The sequence below is a fragment of the Acipenser ruthenus genome, chromosome 27 (assembly GCF_902713425.1).
Source record: "Acipenser ruthenus chromosome 27, fAciRut3.2 maternal haplotype, whole genome shotgun sequence".
Classification (NCBI taxonomy): Eukaryota; Metazoa; Chordata; class Actinopteri; order Acipenseriformes; family Acipenseridae; genus Acipenser; species Acipenser ruthenus.
Window position 1 is genome coordinate 22,343,040 of NC_081215.1, and position 22,578 is coordinate 22,365,617.

The 22,578-nt window shown below is 37.7% G+C and overlaps 1 protein-coding gene across 1 annotated transcript; it reads right to left on the reverse strand.

Moving 5' to 3' along the window:
• Positions 1–452: 452 nt before the first annotated feature.
• Positions 453–22,402, reverse strand: LOC117432358 (glutamine and serine-rich protein 1-like). The gene is made up of 13 exons (XM_034054158.3): positions 22,011–22,402; positions 15,881–15,993; positions 12,609–12,767; positions 8,602–12,246; positions 7,708–7,991; positions 6,286–6,402; positions 5,991–6,124; positions 5,413–5,636; positions 5,038–5,175; positions 3,127–3,224; positions 2,751–2,894; positions 2,031–2,126; positions 453–1,697 (listed from the first exon to the last, which is right to left on the reverse strand). Exons 1-13 carry the CDS (start codon positions 22,115–22,117, stop codon positions 1,557–1,559), a joined length of 5,400 nt encoding a protein of 1,799 aa, XP_033910049.3. The 5' UTR covers positions 22,118–22,402; the 3' UTR covers positions 453–1,556.
• Positions 22,403–22,578: the final 176 nt, after the last annotated feature.

Below are 22,578 nucleotides of genomic sequence, written 5' to 3' on the forward strand. Positions count from 1 at the left end.
TACCGCTGGTAGTTCCCACCAAGAACGCAGTTTCTCCAGGGAAATACAAGTTTTATTTTGTTTCTCTGACATTTTTTTTTTTGGTTGGAAAACGGCCACTCGCACTTTAAATTGTTTAAGAATTCGGATGCTAGTGACTTGCATCACGTTGCCACAGCAACAGGTAAACCGACAGAACAGAACGCCAAAGGAATGCAGGTCAGTAATTTAACCGTTATACTGAGAATTGTAAAAGCACTTAACAGAATAACATTGATATTGTAGAATATTTATTTTCCTTCTGTAAAATTATAATTTATATATATATATATATATATATAAATTAATAGCCTCTTCCCTTTTTTTCGGATCCCATGTGCCTCAGTTTCCTGTTTTGTGATGGTATAGTTACACATACAGCGGAACTATGCAAGATAAATACATTGAATAATAAATGGAGCCAACTACGTCAGTGTCCTTGTTTAGTAGGAAATTTATTTTCATGTATCAGAACATAATTGCAGTGTGTAACACAGGTACACTTAAAAAGCAAAACTAGTCAAATACTGAATGCATATTCTGGTTAAAATTGAAGCAAACTCCTATTAAACAAAGAAAGATTACCTTAAGATATATAGTACTGTATACAATATGTAAATCAACAAATGTATAGGGATTTTCTGGAAACAATGAAAAGTGTATTACAAAAAGATACATGAAACAAATTCAACCACAATATTTTCTTTGTGAAAAATACAACTATTAGTGAGATAAAATGTACATTAAAAAAAAAAAAAAAAAAAAAAAAAGGAGTATAAAACGGCAAAATATTTTTTTTTTTATTCAAAAACAGAGAAAATAGTTACGGTCATTGTATTTCATTACAATATAATTTGTCACAAAAAAAGCAGTTTTAGGATTGCACCAACTCCATGTTCAGCCTTTGAACACTGTTATAATAAAAAGGCGTCTTTCAAAGCAAAAAAAGAAAAGAAACAAGTTTCTATATTATGTCAATTTCTTTTTTTAAGAATGTAATGACACAGGCTTTCTTTACAAAATGTACAATATTCTTTATAAATTTGGCATTCCATTGTAGAAATTGATATTGTTTTCATTACCACCACCATTTTTTTTCCTATTTTTCTTTAATGACTGAATAACGCAAAAAAAAAAAAAAAATTAAAACAATTAGTTCTCAGATTGAAGGTGTTTTTTTATTCCTATACCAACACCTTTTAGTGCATGCTTGCCAATTTGATCTGTTAAATAAGTGTCTTAAAAAAAGTGTACTCATTACATAAAAAGGATTACAAAGTAGAAAACCCATTCAAAAACGCTGGCCAGCATACAGAATGTGATGTATGTTAAACAGAGTAAGTACAGTCCCAGGCTGTTGTCAGCACCATATGCAGGATCCATTATTGAAGCAGAAATGCCCAAATAAGAGCTTTGACTCTGGCACTGTGAGATGCCAACATTTCATCATGTCTTTACTGTATAATTTATTAGTGCTCATTAATAAAATGCTATTTTATTTATTTTAAAAGGAACTGATGAGATCATTGATTTGTCTGCTATAAACAGGTCTGTTGTACTTGTGTCAGAAGTTCACCAAACTTCTCAAAAAGAGTTTCCACCCATTTGGAATTTTTCATGCAGAGCTGTACGGTCTCCTCCTGACCTAAATCCTTATTTTGTTTTTGAACTGCCGAAATCTGTGGGGGAAAACAAAGCCAAACATAAAATATATGCAATGATGCTTTAATGAGGAGGTCATTTTCTCTTAATTAAACAAAAAACTGTATTTTATCTTAGAATATTAACAACATTAAGTTTACTCTCCGTGGCTATAATCTTAACCATGGAGAGTCATTACTCTGACACATCAACCACATCTATATTAGATTCAATATCTTTACAGGGTACATTCATAATCTTTAACAATAACTGATAAACAGAATAGCTGGGCATTCCTTCTCCACTCATAAGCATGCTTGCTGTATTCACCACTGCATTTCCTGAAACCACTTGAAATATAAAGATCTCACCTCATCTTTACACATAAGGTATGTGTGGTATTTGTAATGCTGGAGTGAATGATACAAAGAAAACCACTGTGTTTTGTCCTTATCCACTGTATACTCCTGTAGATAGAAACAATAGAAAGGTGAAATTCAACATATTTCATTTATAACTTCCAACACCCAATCTTCAGTATTATTGTACTGCATAACAAGCAATGGAGAATGACACTTTATATCTCCACATCATTTTTAAACTAATGAGACTGCTATATTAATAAAATGTAATTGTACAATGCAAAATCAGTCACATTCAGATGTCAATCTTTAATACAAGTCAACACTTATTCACATAGTAGATGCTGAAAAATGCAACATGAATTAAAGAAATATATTCATATATCACACACACAGTTTTAGTGGTAATAATGGTAATACAATCTTTTCATTTTAAAAGTTTGAGTAAAGCTCACTACCACCACCTTCTGGACAAACATCAATTGAACACATATAAATTAACATTTTACTTGTCAAGGATTTTTTGTTTGTTTGTTTTAATAAAAATTACACAAAATGGTTAAAATGTCAGAATATGTTTTCTATCCTATAAAACAATAAAACCATATAGTGTAAGGTATATTAGGCGTCTGCTAAATAAACTAATAATAATAATAATAATAATAATAATAATAATAATAATAATAATAATAATAAAACATTTTATGTTCCAAGCTCAGCTGTACCTACCAGTGGCAGTTTCTTAGAAGCTTTAGCTGCTCTCAGTGTCCTCTTGTTGTAGGCCTTCCCACTCAGTTGTATTTTACATGTAGTGTTTTCACCCTTTTTTAAATCTGGCACAACCGTCAGTTCTGGAAAACTGTCCAATGCACCCTGGGGATAAAACGTAATTAAACAACAATTAGAAGTTAATAACTTTGTAAATATATTGCTATATTTTATATTTTAAATTTGACTACAGGTTGCTGCAGTATCCCCCACCTGGGATTGAACCAATGACCCTCTGGTCAAGAGTCCAGAGCCCTAACCACTACTCCACACTATATAAAGTACAGCTGTGGGCAAAGGAGGCACAAACAAGTACCCCCAACTTAAATAACATTACCTTAAACATCTGTGCAGCACGCAGTTTTGGAAGCAGTCTCCTCCTGTTGTCTGTAATCATGCCATCAACCTTTTTCACATGAGGCAAAAGCAGTTCATCTGTAACACAAAGCAAGGATGTGGATCACATAAACGAGAATGCAAGTGACCACGTCTTAGCAATAAAACCCTCCTTTACACACCAAATAAATAATAATGATGAAAATACAGTAGTCCGTCGAATATCCGACTGCGATGGGACCAGAGTAAGGACGGATATGTAAAAAGTCAGATAAATGAATCCTGTTTTAAAATACCATTATACACAGCTGTAACAATTACTATATTCACACAATTATTGATCTGAAAATCAGCTTTTATTAGGGAGCTGCCCTAAATCCCTCATTTATTAAGATACAGGGTATTAATGCTTATGACTGGGTAGTCGTCTGCCGTGTGGGTGCGTGCATTCAGGAGACGGAGATTGAAGTTGATACGCCCTACAGGCAAACAAGATTTACTTATATATCAACACTGCACATCACCTGCAATGGTAGCGTATGGAGTACATACAACACAGTGTACGAAAACTTTGGTGGGATCTACAATCTCTGAAGTAATCTTCTCTGTTAAAAAATAAACAAGCACCGGCTACTCGCCCGGCTGTCGGTGGTTTCGACTTGCTTTACTCACTCTTCGGTATCCAACCCTGGTTCTGGTTCTCTCTCACTCTCACTCTCACTCACACACTTCAGCTTCTTTAGCCCAGTTGGCTTTGGTTTTGCAGCAGCCCTGAGGTGAATAGATGGAACCTTTTTACAGCCGACGCCCTGCTATAACACACCTACCTGCTGATTAGATTTCACACCTGGTAATCACACACAGCAGGCAGGCTCTCCCTGGAGCGTCAGGTACTTCATTACCCCTTTAAGGACCGGGATCGTGTTAACACAATCATATTGAAGTGGGCTTCTAGGACCACAATTGTGTAAACACGATAAAAAAAGCACTTCGTTTTGATGACTTACAGGGTCACCGTACTTTGCAGTTCAGGCTTGAAACACGTATCAATGGATAGGGGAGGGACTGAGGTTCACTTCCGGATAGCTTTTTCTTTGTGCGACGTCACCGAGAGTGGCATTTAGTGTTTAAAGGGTGGAGACAGTTTACAGCAGCCGCAGAGACAAAAGCAGAAACAAAACATGACACAAGAACTTGTTTAGGGCTAATAAAAAAAAGTGGAACACTGTAAATCTGATGTATTTGACAATTATATTTAGAACATTTATTATGTCATGTGTTTTATTTATATGTTTTTTACAACATTTATAAATATCAAGAAATGAGTGGATATAGGCATATACTGTTTCTTGAACTAAATGTATCACGTATGTTTTTTTCCTTATTACTGATAATAATGGAATGAATAACGACAGAGGAGTGTCCATTACTGCTTATAAAGACCCTGAGAATGTATTATGTCATTGTAATCACTCAGGTGAAACAATGTCTTGTAATTTGCAAAAAAGTATTATATATATATATATATATATATATATATATATATATATATATATATATATATATATATATATATATATATATATATATATATATATATATACACACACACACACACACACACACATACACTTCCCCAGAGTGTTCTGAAAAAAAGGACACCATTTCCAAGATGCTACTATAAAAAATAGATTTTTAGTGAATTTTTATATAAAGAGAGTCAACTACAGTCAAAAAACGCCTGGTCCTGAAAAGTCACCCTACACGTGGGTGACTTTGCTGAAGAGGTTGATCATGGCGGATAAACGATTATGGCGGATATGTGACGGGCGGATACACGACGGATTACTGTACTGATAATAATTATAAATGACAAGTCTCCATTTATGCAGTCCCTGTCGTCCAAGCTTACCCTTGGCTTTCTCTAGAGCCTCCATCACATCTGCATCCAAGGCAACACTGATTAGCAGCTCCATGTAGCTCTTGAACGTTTCTTTCATGGTCCTGGTGTTCAGGAATCGAGTTGCAAATGGAACAGGAGGAGTAAACTCTGGAATAGAAGCAGAACAGCAAAAATGTAGTCTTCAGAGATTCCTAAAGGAACAACCATGCCCAAGTGGCGCTGACAAAGTAAAAGTTAAAATGTATTTTGTTAATGAGCTTTCTGAAGTGGTGAAACGGACTAATCGAAGGTCTTACACCCAGACTAAGTTCTTCCTTACATGTTACTGGACATATTGTACTTTACTTCCCATCATTCCTTAAATTCCTATTTAAATGTTCTTACCATCGTCTTCACTCTGTGCCTCGAGAGAGGATTCAGATGGAGATGGTGTAAATACTTCTTTCCATTTTTTTCGTTTTTTTGGCGGTGGTTCAGCCTTGACTTTCTGCTGTTTGGCTTTGGGTGTAGAGACTTTAGTCGATGCAGCTTTAGGTACCACAGCTTCAGGAGCGGGAGCAGAAGCCGAATCAGACACAGGCTTGTTGCTGAACTTAGGCTGGACACTCCTGAGAAGGTACAGAAAGAATGTTATGAACACATTTAATTCATACCACATGAATGCCATGACATTACACAGGTACTCAATTTCACAGACAAAAGATCAAAAGCACCTAAAAAGTTAATGTTAGATGAAATGCCTATTTTAACAGTTGGCTCTTAACATGTAGTGTAAGCTGCAGTCAAATTAAACGTATGGGAGCTGTGGCATTGCATAATAATTCAGTCTCCCTGAGCTGCGGCTATTAGTAATTGCTCAGTGTATCACATGGATACAATCAGTAACCTTCCACCACGTGAAGGGAGGTGGGGGGAGGCATTGTAGACACAAACTCATAGTCCAGCACTAGAAAGTCATATACCTCATTGAGTGCACTGGTTTGCATCTTGGCTTCCTGTTGCACACTCGTACATACTCTTTCTTGTTTACAGTATCCAAGAACTTCACATACACTCGTTTGTACTTGGTCTTTGCGTCCCCAAAGTATCCAAGATACTGCAAATAGAAAACATACCAGTAAGGACCAAGTCACTCTCAGCATTATCCTTTAAAAAATATGTTTAAAATGTACAGAACTTTGACAACAGAATTCACATTTATTCAATTTAAAACTACTGGCAGTGGATTTAAAATAAATAAAAAGCATCTCTACTTACACTGTTGGTTGCAGAAAACACCCTGTTCCCATTTCTCAATTCAGGCACGAACTTCTGCAACAAAGCTTTTTGTACCTTCCATATAGCAGGAGGCTCTATCCCTGCTTTCAGTGTAATCTGCAAAGAAGAAAAAGCCCAAGATTTACCTTATTAATCTGTAGTTTATATGAAGATGATGCAATTCCCATGAATGGATGGCAAACAGAATGTTATAAATCTAGAAGCCACTGTGTGAGTCTATATTGTACTGGATCAAAGGAGTTCTGTAAAATATTTACACTAAACATGAGGTTAGCAGATGTCTAAAATACATCATAACAATAAAACATGTCAGTATTCCAGTTCTTTGTTTTAAGATGTGATTACCATTCAGTTTATATGAAGATTCAGGTTTCTCAAGGTTCCAAAGAGACTTAAAATCAACATAGAAATATTTCTATTCTGCCACCCGTTGATCTTTAACAGATTCATTTTCTAAGACAACTGAAAATAGTGGATTCAGCAAAGAAACTTGAGAAAAGAAAACTGCACTTTGTCAAATAAACCACCCTTAAGTGTTGTGCTAGTAATGCAGCTGCAATTCAACATGCAGATTGCCATAACAAATACATGCAAAGTTATACAAAATGTAAAATTTAAAACAATTCTAAACATATGGGTCATTTGCATGCAGATGCCTGAACTAAATCCTGGCCACCGAGGGCATTTCTAAAAAACACAACCCTCAATTTGTAATCTCTAGTGACTATTAAAAAATGACTACATTTGGATACCTGTAAATCTATAGATCAACAATACAAGAATCTAAAATTGATGATTTTGCAGATTTACATAATGTACTATGGGAGCTTTGAAAGGATTAACCAAACAAACATACAAACACCAAATCCATTAATCACACATTTTTCCATGTCAGCCAGGATTGGCTTTAAAGGTCAAAGTAAGAAATTACTAAGCTGGACACATGCTGCATTAATATCCATGGCTCTAAAAAATGATTAATTTAGGAGGTGTTCAAAGGGTTATTTAGTTACTACACAATGACAAATAGCAAAACTTTCTTACTATACCAAATATTTAATACTTTTTATTTGTGAAAATAAAAATATAATTAATACAGCATCCTAAAACTATGGTTATGCAACTGATGGATTAATGTTATGCGTAGATGAACAGCGTGGTGAAACCTGCAAAGCCTAGCAGCCATTAAAACAGTAAAAGAAACTTAATGCATTTAATGACGACAGTCTTTCTCAATGTCCTCAATGACTTGTGATAATATATAGGTCGAAATGTTTGCCACCAAATCTATTTGGTTTCTTTTAGTGTTTCTAATTTAGCACCCTCGAGTGTTTAACAGTTGTTGACGAGCCTATATAAAACCCCAGATCATTTTAAGAAAAATATGGCTATTAGAATTACCTTCAGGCTATCTATGTCCTCAATCTTCACTACAAATTCATCTCTCTCCCTGTACATTCCCTCCCCTCCACTGTCAGAGTTCTCTTCATCCGTAGAGCCCTCGATTGCAGCAGATGCCTGTTTCAAAGCCCGCTGGTCGGAAGGAATGTCCTTAAGCTCATCTTGTGGGATGGTTTCTGCTGCTGTTGGTAGAGCTGGTGGTTCCTGCGTCTTTAATATAGATAAAGGTGTACCTGGAGGTTGCTCCTGCTTTATAACAGGAACAAGGAGATTTGGTTCCTGTTCTATGGTTAAAAAAATAAATAAAATTGTAAAGTTAAGATCATAAAATAATAAGAAAACGGCAAAACCAGATAGATATTTTGCAAAGTGATATTAGCATGATTCAATAATTCTCAAAAATGCATTCAATGTGGTATCAGTCACCGTGTCTTTCTGCATTTTAATCTAATACATGTATTCGAAGACGGGAAGGGTAAACAGGGAAAAAATGTCCAACCCGAGTTACTTGCATTTATTTATATAGCCCAGTACTATATGTAAAAATAATGTGGTATCTTGTAACAATTGTAAGTCGCCCTGGATAAGGGCGTCTGCTAAGAAATAAATAATAATAATAATAATACTAATACTTGTTGGAAAGGGTGTTGTCTGGAAGGATTCACATATGTTTGTGGAACTTTTTGGCAATCAATCAATGAATGACATGTGGCCCAAAACAAGCAAGAAGAGAACAAAAACAGCAAAATCAATTAGGTCAATTTATTTTCTCAATATTTGAGAACTATGTGCGTTTATAACAAATCCTTCCATCTAAAGAGTTTTACAACCTTAAAAAAGTTGTCTCAATTACATCATATTCCTGCCAACATTGTTGCATCTGTTGTTATTTACCGGATTTCATCTTTTTCTCAGAAGGCTCGTCCAATGCTGATAATGCTGAGGTTATGCTCTGCTGAAGATCCCGATTCTTTCCTACTGAATCATCTTCATCAGAAGAGAAAGACGGCAATGTTTCCAAGTTCTTCTTCAGGTCATCATCAAGTTTTTTTGGTGCACTTCCACCACCACTCTCTGAAGACATTAAAGGTACTGGCAGAGGCTGGGACTTTGCAGGTGGCGGTGGGGGAAACGGTGGCCGTATGGAAGTGATGGGTGGTTTTCTTGTGCGATTGGGCGTTCGGATAGCGGGAGCGGAGAATTGCTGTTTAGGGCCGGATTTTAGGAAGTCCAAAAAGGAAGCGATGAAACCTGTTTTAACCTCCGGCTGTTTTTCCTCCACCTCTCTGATTTTTTGCCGAATTCTCTCCTGATGCTGATAGCTATCATAGCAGCTGTCTGAAGTGGAAGGGGAGTTGGCGTCACTTCCTCTGGAGTTTTGACGCTTACCCTGCCCACTTCGTTTCATAGGTTTCGGGTTGCCGTTCTCATCCTCTGCAATCAGCTTAACTGACAATTTTGCCTTGGATTTTTTCTTTGGAAAACCATCCGGAGAAAAATCTAGCACCCCCTCCTCTATTTTAATGTTTGCTGTCCCTCCGAGATGTGCTTGTGCTTTCAGTTTTGGCTTTATTTGTTGCTTCGCCTTGTTCAATAGCCCAGCTGGGTCGTAGTCTTCCCCAGCTAAATTATATTCATTTTCTGAAGCAGCACTTTCATCACTTATACTCCTCCCACTAGGGGCAAAGTCAGGATTATTTATATGGTTTAAAGCCCTTTGATCTTGTATTTCGTCATTTTCTTCTGATTCTTGGCTAGTGCTTCTGCTCTTTTGAAAAGAACTTGTGCTCTTATCTCCAAGGTCTTGCCTAGAGTTTAGTGCTGGAGGGGTTAATCCAGCCTGTACACTAGGATCTGAATTCTCCAAACCTTGGTGTTCAAGGGCTGAACTCTTGGACTGCAATGTAGACACTGAATGGAGACCCATATTCATCTGACTACCATTTAAAGTCATATTAATGTTTTGTGGGTTTGTGACTATAGAATGTGAGGTGAAATTAGGAGATACATGCCTTGCATCAACCGATTGAAAATGTGACTTTGAATCAGTGAGGCTCCCAAGTGATGAAATTTCACCTTCACTAGAACTAGGTTTGGCAAACTCCTGTGGAGTAACCCCACAAGCTGCTGCAGTGGCAGCCAAAATATCATCAACATTGGACAAGATGTTCCTCTCATCACCAAGCAACATTGAATCTGGAAAACATATGGAACTCAGAGCAAAGTGATGCTTCGATTCATGCTGATTTGGTTGACTGAAATGATCTTTTAGCGTTGGATGTTGCTGAAGTGATTTTGACGCTTCTGTCACATCTATTTTCATTACCTCTGAATTTGGAGGAAGAATGTGCTGCTGATTTTGACCTCCATTGGAATGAATAATGAGATCTTCCATTTGAAGGTACTGTGCCTGGATCTGTTGCATTTTAGACTGGTCAAGGCCTTGGTGAAGCAAGGACTGCTGCAGTAAAATCATCTGCAGATCTCGTGCAGGCTCTAGAAGTACCTGAGCACTCGGTAGTCTTACGTGCTGGGTTTGCCGTAAAGCATGGGGCTGACCTTGTTGTTGAGTGTTGATTTCCTGGGACTGATGGTCTTGTTGTCTTGTTTCTTGTACCTTATGTAGGAGAGAGTGCTGTTTTAAATCTTCTGTGCTTATGCTGAGATGTGAAGTGTGTGTTAAACTAGAGGTCTTTTTCAAGTCTTGGACTACCCTATTGTTGGCACCACCAACATGCTGCCTGTGATGGGCTAAGGAACTCATTCTCTCTTCCTTTTTAGATCCCTGATGAGCTAGGCCAATAATCTGATCTTCAGGCCGTGAATGGCTCCTTATCACACTCTGTGAATTATATCTGTCGTCTGCCTTCGAGACAACGTACACTGTGTTTTGCTCGACTAGCTCACTTTCTGCAAGACTTTGAGCTGATGCTTCAAGGGAAGCCTGTTGTAATGCTTGCAAGTCTTGAATAGGAAATTCATCTTCCTCCTGCTTAGACAGGACAAATAAACTTGAATCCGACTTCCTTTTACCGTATGTTAGCTTTGTGTCAGAGGATGGTTGGTGATTCTGCAAAGCTTGTGAATGCGAGGATGAAGAGAAAGTAGGCGACTGAACTGGAGGCAAGTACTTATGAGACTGAGGCGATGAGCCACTTTTTGTTTGACTGCTTGGTGAAGAATGCATTAAAATATAATTCTGGGTTGAAACTGGCAAATTCTGGGCACGAGAAGAAGAAAATGACAGAGACTGTGAGGTCAGAGTGAGGGATTGTCCAGAAGCATAGCTCTGTGATGGGCTGACTGATGAAAGACCCTGTGACTGGGCAGAATAGCTCACAGTAGGCAAACCCTGAGAGTGGCTGGAAGAATAGCTTTGAGACTGATTAACTGAACACAAGCCTTGTGCTTGACCAGTGTAGTCTTCATTGTGTCCAACTGAAGACAAAACTTGTTGATGACTGGAAGAGTAGCTTAGTGTCTCACTAACAGGTGTCAGGTTTTCTGAGTTATACAATGAAGGCAACTTTTCTGACTGACTGGAAGAATACACCTGTGAATGGCTGACACTCGTGGGCATGTTTTGTGATGCAACATAGTTCTGCGATTGGCTTACTGACATCAAATTAGGTAGTTGTGCTGAAGAGTATGCCTGTGGCTGGCTGGCTATTACTGTGCTCTGCTTCTGTGCAGAAGCAGAGTAACTCTGTGGCTGCACGTTAGGGGATACACTTTCGGATTTGGTTGTCTTTGATGTGCGCTGAGTGCGTTTGGTAGAACAGTCTTTTGCTTTTGTGGCAGACGTAGATGAATAACCCGGAGAGGGAATTGTTGATGGGTAAGCCTGAGTTTGCTCCAGTGTGGCTTGTGATGCCTTCTGTTGTGGTCCTCCATTACTCACCTGAGTATTATCTCCTAGTGGACTGCAGGGCAGCGCAGGTTGCCTAGATGGATCCTGGAAAGATACTCCACTTCCACTTGTTAAGTAACCCTGTAAGGAATGCTGAGGACTTGACAATTGTGCCTGAACCGGCTGAGTACTGGAAGGCCGCTGATGGTGTTTGATAACACTACATTCTCGCTGAAGTGCTCTTTCGATGGAGGCAGTAGAACCTGTGAAGATTGATGTGCTGTAAGGCTGGGAAGCCTGCTGTCCACCACCAAGAGCTGAGGGCAGCAAACTGAACTGGGGTTGTAAGAGATGAGGGGCAGATTCCTGGGCTGAACGATATGTTGATGACTGAGGAGGTATGCTGGTGCTCAAGACAGTGCTTCCAATGCGGTCGAATGTCAGGGCAGCTGGAACAGTGCCCTGCGTTGCTTTCATTTGCAGTAAGGGGTCATGAGGAGACAAAAGACCATTCGAGGATGGACTGAAAGATGCATCTTGAAGTGTCAATGATGGAGTAGTGGCAAAGTTTCTCGTAGTGAAGGTATTGGGGTGCTGATAGGCAGAGAGCGCCGATGTGGGTGCAAACGTTCCTGGAGCTGGTAGAGCTCCAGTGACAAATAACTCTGCAGCAGCTGATGAATGCATGCCTAAAGGAAGAAAAAAAAAACAAGCACTGTAATGCAACACTAAAGAAATGCATCCTTATGTATACAACAGAAACCGAACTGAAACCATCATTTTCATAACATTGTAATGTAATACTAAACTGCATCTTCATGCATACAACAGAAACCTAACTGAAATCGCCTTTTTCTTAACATTGCAAACCTGAGGATACTGGCAAAAGATAAACCCGAACCGAATCCGAGAACGACATTTTCATACAATGAAACAGTGCTTGTGTGTTGAAAAAGATTCACACACAAAGAGAATCTGATTTGGGTCAAAAGCATGAGATTGTCACGAGGCATGTCTTGCCTTGGTTAGCCGCTTCTACTTGGTGCATTACCTGTCTGCCATGAGGGAGTTCTGAACTGTGGAAGAAGGGAGGCTACAGCAGTCCCAGTCTGTGGATTGCGAGACTCAAGAGCAGAGAGGAAGTTCATGACTGACGTGTCTGTAGGGTTACTGCCAGTGTGCAAACCTGCATCAAATAATCCTGACAGCCCTGTTTTTATAAAAAAAAAAAAAAAAATCACCACATTAACATATAATTAACCACTTCAACACCATGAAAACCCACTTACAGTACCATGCCATACCTGCGTACGTCAAGTTTCCCCATTCTATTCTATGATCGGTTTCTCAGTCTAGCATTTCCGGTTTCATTCTCTAAGGCAGTGCTAGTACTGTGGAACGTGCAATGAAAGTTGTGGGAGGGTCAGGTGACATTTGTATCCAATTGCGTGTCATGTAGCGATTCCAATCTACCTGTGGGCGTTTAGAAGACATATTGCGGGAAGCCATTCAACTTTTACAAGTATATACACTACCAGTCAAAAGTTTTAGAACACCTCCATTTTTCCAGTTTTTATTGAAATTTACGCAGTTTAATGTCTCAATGTACTCTGAAATTAAAGCATAGAACAAATAAACAATTGGAGATAAAAAAGAAATCATGGAATCGTTTTGTTTAACAAAATTTAATCTAAATTTTTGACTCAAAGTCACCTTTTGCAGATATAACAGCCGAACACACTCGTGGCATTCTTTCTACAATGGAAATCAAATATTGTTCGGAAAGTTCTTCCCAACACTGTTGCAGAAGTTCCCACAAATGTGTTGCACTTGTAGGTTGCTTTGCTTTCACCCTTCTGTCCAGTTCATCCCAAACCAGGTCAATGGGGTTTAAGTCTGGAGACTGTGCTGGCCATTCCATGATTTGAAGCCTACCGTCTTGTTCTTTTCTTCTAAGGTAGTTCTGACATAGCCTGGAGGTATGTTTTGGGTCATTATCTTGCTGTAGGATGAACCCCTGACCAACTAGGCGTATACCAGAGGGTATTGCATGGCGCTGCAAAATGCTGTGGTAGCAGTTTTGGTTCAGGGTGCCACTCACTCTGTGCAAGTCGCCGACTCTGGATCCAGCAAAAGAGCCCCAGACCATCACGCTTCCTCCTCCATGTTTGACAGTTGGTGTCACACACCGAGGAACCATCCTTTCGCCTACTCGACGGTGTACAAAAACCCTGCGTGATGAACCGAAGATTTCAAATTTTGATTCATCCGTCCATAAGACCTTCTTCCAGTCTTCAGTAGTCCACTGGCGGTGCTTCATGGCCCAGACAAGCCTCTTTTTCTTATTTTGCCATCTTAGCAATGGCTTTCTTAATGCCACTCAACCTGTAAAACCTGCAGCTCGAAGTCTTCTCTTCACAGTTGAAACTGAGACTTGCTTACTTCGACCAGTGTTAAGCTGTGCTTGAAGCTGTTGTCCTGTGAGCCGCCTATCACGCAAGCTGTTGACTCTCAGAAACTTGTCTTCTGATTCTGTTGTGCCTTTGGGTCTGCCAGACCTCTTCCTATCAGAGTTTCCTCCAGTTTCCAAGTGCCTTTTGATGGTGTAGGAAACTGTACTCACTGACACCTTGGCTTTCTTTGCAATTTCTCTAAAGGAAAGACCTACACTTTTAAGGGTTATAATGGTCTGTCTGTCTTCCTTTGTTAATTGCCTTTTTTTCGCCATTATGAGAGCAATATACTACTTCCTGCAGTACAATACTGTCCAAATAATGCTTAAGAGGGTGTAGTAACACGATCTGTTCCAACACTGCTTTTATACAGACAGAGGGTTTGTAAGTAATCAACAAAAGTTGGGACACCTGTAGGAATTGTTAGCATCAACTTTCAAGGCTTAATTTACTTACATTGCTGCAGAACAACTGTAAGTTGTTAACCCATTACTTGTTCCCTGAAAAAGGCCTTTTTGTATAACTCTGAAATGTACATTATTTTTCAGTTTTGGTAACCTAAACTTTTTTTTTAAACCTCTGGCAGTTTACCGCTTACCTTTGTACCATTTCAGGTTATTCACTGGACTTGAACTGCTTAAATTTCAATAAAAACTGGAAAAATGGGGGTGTTCTAAAACTTTTGACCTGTAGTGTATATGTTTTAAATTATTATTTTTTGTTTTATTATTAGTTTTACTTGTTTAGTTGTAGTTTATATAGATTTTGGCGAAAGCTAAACATGGCAACGCACGTGGTCTTTCTATAATGAGCAACAGGAGTGAAGTTGGTTCGGAGGATTTCGATACCAGCGACAATGATGGTGATTTATCACTCAGGGATGATGATGAAGAGGATGTGGAGCCATGAACAGTACAAACTGTACAAACAAAAGAGAATGAAGCTACTTTACAGGTAAGCCAGCTGCAAACGGGAAGCTGTTTGGTTTGAAATGGCAGTGCTGTGATGAAATACTATCAAAACACAGCACTGGGTACAGGCAATGCGGCAGGCAGATCCATCACAATGCCTGTGCAAAGTAGCTGTGTACACACATTTGTGACTATCCCTCCAACACAAGAGAAGCAGAGACTGCAACAAAGGTGCAGGGTCTGCTACGAAAATGAAAACAAAAGAAAAGACAAGAAAAATGTGCAGTGGTTGCTAAGGCAACCCCGGGTTCTGTTGTATTGAACATTTCAATAAATGGCACAGAGCAAGTCGATAATGGCATACGTTTTGATTTTGTTTGATTTTTACTTGATAATTACTGTTTACTGATTATTATTAGCAGCGTTTTTGTTTTCATTGTTAAAAAAAAAAAGTGTTTTTATCTCTATATTGAATATGGGTATGTAGTACACAGCAGCATGAAGGGTTAATGAAAAACACAGTTTAGGTAATTTATTTGTATTTTATTCATCATATGTTAACATTTTATAGCAATTACAGGTTTGAAAACATTATTATTTTCAAAATCTGGTACCTGGGAAGGGGTTTCATTTTTACATCTGGAGTTGAAGTGGTTAAGTCTGCTGTCTAAGTTATTCTTGAAGGCTAACATACACACAAAACATTGAAGGCCAACATTTTGTGTAAGCTTTTAATAAAACAGAAAGCAGTCTTGACTAGTTGGCACCTGACATTTGATCTAAACCATAACAATAACACCATAAAAGCAGTCTTAACTAAATATTTATTTAAGACAAACTCTTGTTTGTCTTAAACAAATACCACACAATGACCATGCAACTCGGTGGATTGTTTATTTATATTTTTTTTAAAAAAGAAAAAAAGATATTTCCACCAGAATGTGCTTGTCTGACAGTACCTGCTGGATGATGTGCTGTAACATAGCCAGGAAGTTGATGTGAAGCTGTGTACGACTGTCTGTGGAGAAGCTCATGTTCAGGGTGTGATGGATGCGTCCCGCCATAGCTCAAACTGAAAAACAACACCGTGTAAGAAGCCAGTTAGACTCTACAATATTACATACGCAACGTTACGTGGCACACAAAATGCAAGACAAATTTTACCTTACAAAGACCTGCAGAAATCTAAAAAGCAGGGGGAACACTTGCCCTTACCGCCCTGCTGATGTGGCAAGTTGTAAGTTTATGAAAATGCCGAAACTGGCAAAACTACATGGAAAGCTACATAAAACTGAATCAACAGAAAATATCCACAAAAATGTATCACTACAGGTATGAAGTCTCTGTGACTGCTGAAACTTCAAACCGAAAAGCATTACACAGTTTTAAAATATTACAAATGTTGTGAATTGCTGTGAGCAATGATGCTGGTGAGGACCTCGCCTCCTTACAGTTCTTTCAGTCCTGGGCCTCTCTGAAGCACCGACTGACAACTGTGCTAAACTGTGGTGGTGTTGTGCTATCTAGCATAGTATTAAAACTTTTTAAAGAATCTTTATAGAATACTGGCGTGCCTTGTCTTTTGCCACCATGCTGACTAGTGAGGTTTCTAAAATGACCCTGTGACTATAACAAATTAGATATAGAGCTCCTATTAAATTGTATTGTGGGGCACATAATACCAGCACGGCTGTAACATGACATTTGCACAAATAGATTGAATAACAAAAGGGTTCCCATGCAATTGAAATGAATAATGAATGAGAATTTCTGTCTTGACAGGACTTTTACACCCCCTGCAAATGTTAAATTGTGTGCATGTCAATGGCTCAGAATGGAGACAACTTCTCCTAAAACAAGTGTTGGTGACAGTCACCCACATCAAGTTAGTTAATACAAATGACAGCAATGAAAAAGTAGATTGCCATGATGCATATACCCACAGATTCCAATACTATCAATAATGTGTGCTTAAGAATATTGTGTGACATAGACATACAAGACAACTGCCACATACTGTACACCCAGATGATACATTCAGTAACTTAAGAAAGCATGGCCATGGTTGCAAAGATAAAATTGACGAGAGGTAGCCAGTTCATTTGGTTTATAATGACAAAGAAAATGGTGACTGGTTAAAACAAAAGATGCAATGATTGATGCAGTTTATCAAACAGCTGCACAATTTCTGTATCTGAAAGAGGAAAAACAGGCAGGCTTATGATAATACAGTATAACAAAAACTATATACATATAAAAATAAATAAATACATAAAACACATATAGGTGGTACTTAGTCTATTGAAACTGAATAAGGGTTTAACAGAATAAGGGTTTAACAGACTGCATGTTCATAGGGAACATATGGACACAGTTCTGGTTCAGCCATCATGGCAGTAAAATAGTAAATATATCTACAACAGCAGCGTACAACAAAAAAAAAACAACATGTATTAAAGTAATATGAATACCATTCATTGTCTTTACTGATTGTGTGTGCACTTTGCAAGACAAAACAAAGAAACTCAAAATATAATTGTATTGCTAATAGAAAAGGATGTAAAATGTAGTTTAACCTTGTGGAATATTTAGACTGTTTAAAATAAATTTTAAACACTAAACTCGTGTAGTAACTGATCGATGCAAGTCGACTCAGAAACACCGACTATACTAACTTCTGCGACCTGCATAAAACTAACTCCACGACAAATAGAAAATATCTTGTGGCACAAAGAAATACAACTGTCAATGCAAAAGAATCAGGAAAAAACAAACAGACAAACAATCAAAAACTTTAACCTTTGGGCTTTACATAATGTTTTGTTTTCCATGTGTCCCTTTTTTTCTTCTCGTGTTATAAACGATTCATGAAACTCTGCTTCGGTGCTAGAAAACTGAGCAATTTACACTTTGTAGTAAAAAGCTTTTAAAACAGTTTTCATTGAAACCAACACGCAATACCTTGGCCTATGATACTGTTTAAACATTTGAGGTAATAGATCAAAGGCCACACTGTAAAAGGAAGGAAAAAAACAAACTAACAGTCTTAAGGAAACCATCAAACTGATCAAAACTGAACACGGCTATGAGTCAAAGAATACACTTACAGCAAATACAAAAAAATTAATTAAAAAAACACCCTAACTGCTGTAGTTTTTATTTTTTTTAATTTAGTAGGCGCCAATTGTTTTTTTTTTTTATCATTTTCTCCCAATTTAGAATAGCCAATTATTTTTAGGCTCAGCTCACCGCTACCACCCCCGCGCTGACATGGGAGTGGTGAAGACGAACACACACTGTCCTCCGAAGCATGTGCCATCAGCCAACCGCTTCTTTTCACACTGCAGACCCACCATGCAGCCACCCAAGAGCTACAGTGTTGGAGGGCAACTTATCATACTGTAATAAAAGGAATGTCAGAATTATTCTAAATACTAAATGTTCAGTGTTTGGACGGCACTGTTCATGATGTTACAGTCCTTTGTGAAAGGATTGTCTGTTTCTTGAAAGGAATGTTTAGATTACTCTGCAATCACTATACTACAAAATATACAACTACTCCTTTTGTATTCAACTGGCTGATTTGCGAGTTCTTGCTATATTTTAAGAACTGTCACGTTCATTTATGAAATGTTTATGTTAATCAAACCCATATGCTGTTCAGCCTTTTTTTGTGTCTTCAGAACCACTCATCAAATTGTGATGAAACGTTATACACATTCTTACGAACATTTCCTAGAATGTTAATCTGGTGACTTACTGACTCACTTGACTTGTAACATTAATAAAGGCTACATGTCTATCTTGTGGCCATTGTGGTCAATCGTCAATCAAAGGAAACGGTCCATTTACCAATCTCAGCCCACCCTCACCCATTGGATTGGATTGGATTGGATGAGAGAAAATGTTTATGAATGCGAGGTAGAAGAGGTACAGAGATGGACTAGTTGTAATAATGAGTCTGCTCAGCCAAGTGTACTGACACCAGACTCCCATACATGCTCAAGTTAGTCTTGTCTCTCTGTACAAAGGCACATTATATATATATATATATATATATATTTTTTTTACAAATGAAAATAACCCAGTAGTTATTATAATAAGGTTACCCCTCACTACTTTTTCACTTCATGTTCTCTTTCAAAAAGAAGTAATCAAAAATATGGTTTTGGATTCATAGTTGAGAAAATGTAATAACCAAGCTTTACGATTGGGCATTGTCACAAAAGTATACCCATACATTAAAGCCATGAATGCAGCCATAATTAGGGAAATTCAAACCCTCCTGCCCTATAACACAGACCTGTGCTTCACATAACTAGTATGTCCTTGTACAGTACTTGTGCTTAAATCAGTTTAAATATAAGGAACAAATGATAATTTTCATACCATCAAATAACGAAGCAAACAAAGTTGGGCACCCTGTATTGCTGAGACTAAGAAAGAAAACAAAAGCAGCCCAGGTTTCTAGAAGATTTTTTTTATTTTTTTTTTTTTATTTAAAATGCATTAATAACCTTATACACGATGACCTGATTAGGATGAAGTGTTTTCAAGCATTGCAAATTCCTGCGAAATATGAATCCATTTATACGTGATTATACACTATAAAAACGACTATATAAGCACTTTTACTTTCTATAAATCACACGCAAAGATTGGCAGGGAAGATTTAGCTGCAGGGCCAGAAGTGTCCTTCCCATACTGAAACCTGTTTGTCACTTTTTCACTCTGTGGTGCAGGCATATACTGCTGTAACGAATTGCCACATTGGAGATTATGACATCTTCAAACTCTGTTAACAGATTAAAACGTGAAGCCAATATTTGTAATGCAGCTTTACAAGGGCACACCCTTCTTAAACATGTTAAACTTTTTTGTAAACCAGGACACACTAAATTATATTTGTATTGTTTGGTTGCAGAAGTAACTGAGATTCACCTTCCAATGGAAACCACAATGAAATGCCACACACTGATATGATCGGTATTGCTATATTCAGCATTCACCTCGATAATCATTTAGTCCAAACTTAAACCAGAAAACAAAAATGATCTTGCAAATCTCCTTGATTTATTGAAGGCATAATTGTTGGAGTGATCCCATTATCCAACACATTTTGTACATTGAACATGTATAGTATCCATAGACAGACAAATGGCCTGGAAAAATATTGAAACCTATACAAATAATTATGGATGTATTACATATATTTTTTGTATTACAGGTATTACTATTAATAATATTATTATGCAATCAACAACATTATTTTAAATCACAATCAAAAGCCTTATTTTGGGAGGCAACTTTATTTGAATGGAGTACACCCAAGTACTTAAATCTCTTCCTGACAAAAACCCAACATTCCTTTTTCCTGGTAACCTCAGTCAGACTTTTTGTCATGCAGAAAAACTACAATGCCCGACAGAAAAACAACTATGGTTTCATCCACAGGGTTTCTTCTCTTTGCTCAAATTTCATGGCTGCGTTTGTGTACCATACCTCAGAAAAAAGCTTGACCTGCCCACGTGATTATTTATTTATTTATTTTGTGTGGTCACACATTATATACTTGGTAGACTAGAAATGTACAGACCATATGCTATCACAGCATAGTACACAACTTCTATGTTCATGAATAATAGGAAATATTATTAGGGGAAATAATCTGTTTTTTTTTTTTAAATTCTAGAGTGGTTGTCCCACACAATGAAGTTTATACCTGAAAACATTTGGCAGTAGCCCACCACATTACTGTGTATGACATTTTTGTAAATTAAGTTATAGGGCATGTACTGTATTTTTCTCCTTGCTAAGTATCAATAATAAATACATGACTTGTACTTTATTGAATACAAACAAGTGCACATTTAGATATCTAAATAAGTGTACAACCGTTATTAATATTTTACTGGTAGGGCTTATTTTAGCCCAAAAAAAAAAAAGGTTTTCAGCAGATTCTCCTAGCCTGTCATTCAATATTCCTGGACGTTTTTATGCAGAACCAGTTGCTTTATACTTCAGTTCGGACACCAAGAGGGGGTAGCAGTTTGTTTTTTTCTTTCTGGAAAAGACACAATGAACTTGGGTTGCTAAACTGTAATTTTACTAAATTTCTATATGCAGAACAGTCTTTTGAGGCAAGGTATTGTGTTGCGGTGTGCATTATAATGCTATACTTCTGTAAGTTAAGACCAAAGCAAATGCATCTCCCTCTTAAACGCCAATTCACAATTTTACATATCATGTTCATTTGGACTGATTAACGTGAAATTTACAAGGCAAGCTCAACAGAATCATGTTACTTGCTTGATGTCTAGATGAGTGGTTGGTTTGTATGTTTTATCTCCAAAAACCAACATCCCCGCCTGAATAAACTATTATTTTAGTCTCAACCCAGGAAAAACTATAATGTAGGCCTATTTTGCTTGCATTGTGCGGTAATTCTGTTTTCACACAATATACTTCGGTGTTCAACTTCTGTTGACAAACAGGACCACGCCTCCATTTAGGAACTATAGCTACGTGTTTATAAAAACGTAATCTATATTGCCTTGTTATTATTATTAGTTTAAATACATGTTTCTATGCTTTTCCCGTTATACGTTTCATGAATATACCATGTACAATGCAACAAATACATTTTTAAACACCCGTTTTTATTTATTGAGCTACTGTTTCAAAATATTATTTTGTTATTAATTACTGTTTGGAAAAGTGTGTGTCAATATAGCCAACTCACTTAAAAACACCACAGGATTCATACAACGTGAGTTAAAAACAGCAAAATGAAAAATGACTACGGTGTATTTTACAGTATCCATAATGTTCTAGTAAAATGTATCCGTATGAAATTTCCATTTGGCCTTTTAGTTGCAACAGTGCAATAAGTGTGTCTCTATGTAACAGAAAAGTCCAGCATTTCCTTTTATAAGCGAATCTTTACCTCTCATATGTTTGAATATCACGTGAAAAAAAAATAATACGGCGCGTCTCCTCCTATGTCGGAATGTAAACTTTACGAGCCTGGCAATACGAGGGCCGCATCCCCGGACATTTCCTGGGAGCTCACTTCGTTGCTTCCCTTACCTCGGCTTGATGCTCGCTGTGCTGCGCTCGTAGGCCCAAGCTGCAGTCTGTGCTGGTGGAACTAACGGGTCCGGGAAGCTTGGAGTCGGGTAGTTCCTGTCCATCATCCGGCAAAGATCGGGAGTGCTGCACTTCCCCCAGTAGAGCTCTTAAAACAAGCACACAGGGCCAGCCAGAAGCAATCACATTGTCTCGGAGGATTGATCGGGAGTCGCTGGCTCAGCAGTAATAGTACAGGGGGAATCCACGAATGACTTAATATCCGATTATTGTCTGATGATGATGATGATGATGATTGCAGCAATGCTGTCTCTTACTCAATCATGATGTTAGTACTGCATGGGATCTGCTCCCCATGTTGGTTTATTTCCCAGGATGCACCTCCTACTATCAGCTGGGTTGCAAGTTACACTTATCTGTCACTGAAAGGATTCTAGAACGAAACATGTAATACAGTATTTTTTTTATTATTATTATTTTATTTTATTTTATTTTTTTTAGAATGTTTAACATATTAAAACATTAATAAAGCAACACTACTATGCATTGTTCCCCTGTATGTGTTTAT

What these genes read in the sequence shown, in the direction of transcription:
- LOC117432358 (XM_034054158.3), bottom strand. Translation starts at nt 22,117, where the DNA reads ATGATGGACAGGAACTACCCGACTCCAAGCTTCCCGGACCCGTTAGTT. An exon ending in ACAGCGAGCATCAAGCCGAG is followed by an intron (nt 15,994 to 22,010) that starts GTAAGGGAAGCA and finishes GTTGTTTTTCAG; the next exon opens with TTTGAGCTATGGCGGGACGC. An exon ending in TACAGCACATCATCCAGCAG is followed by an intron (nt 12,768 to 15,880) that starts GTACTGTCAGAC and finishes TTATAAAAACAG; the next exon opens with GGCTGTCAGGATTATTTGAT.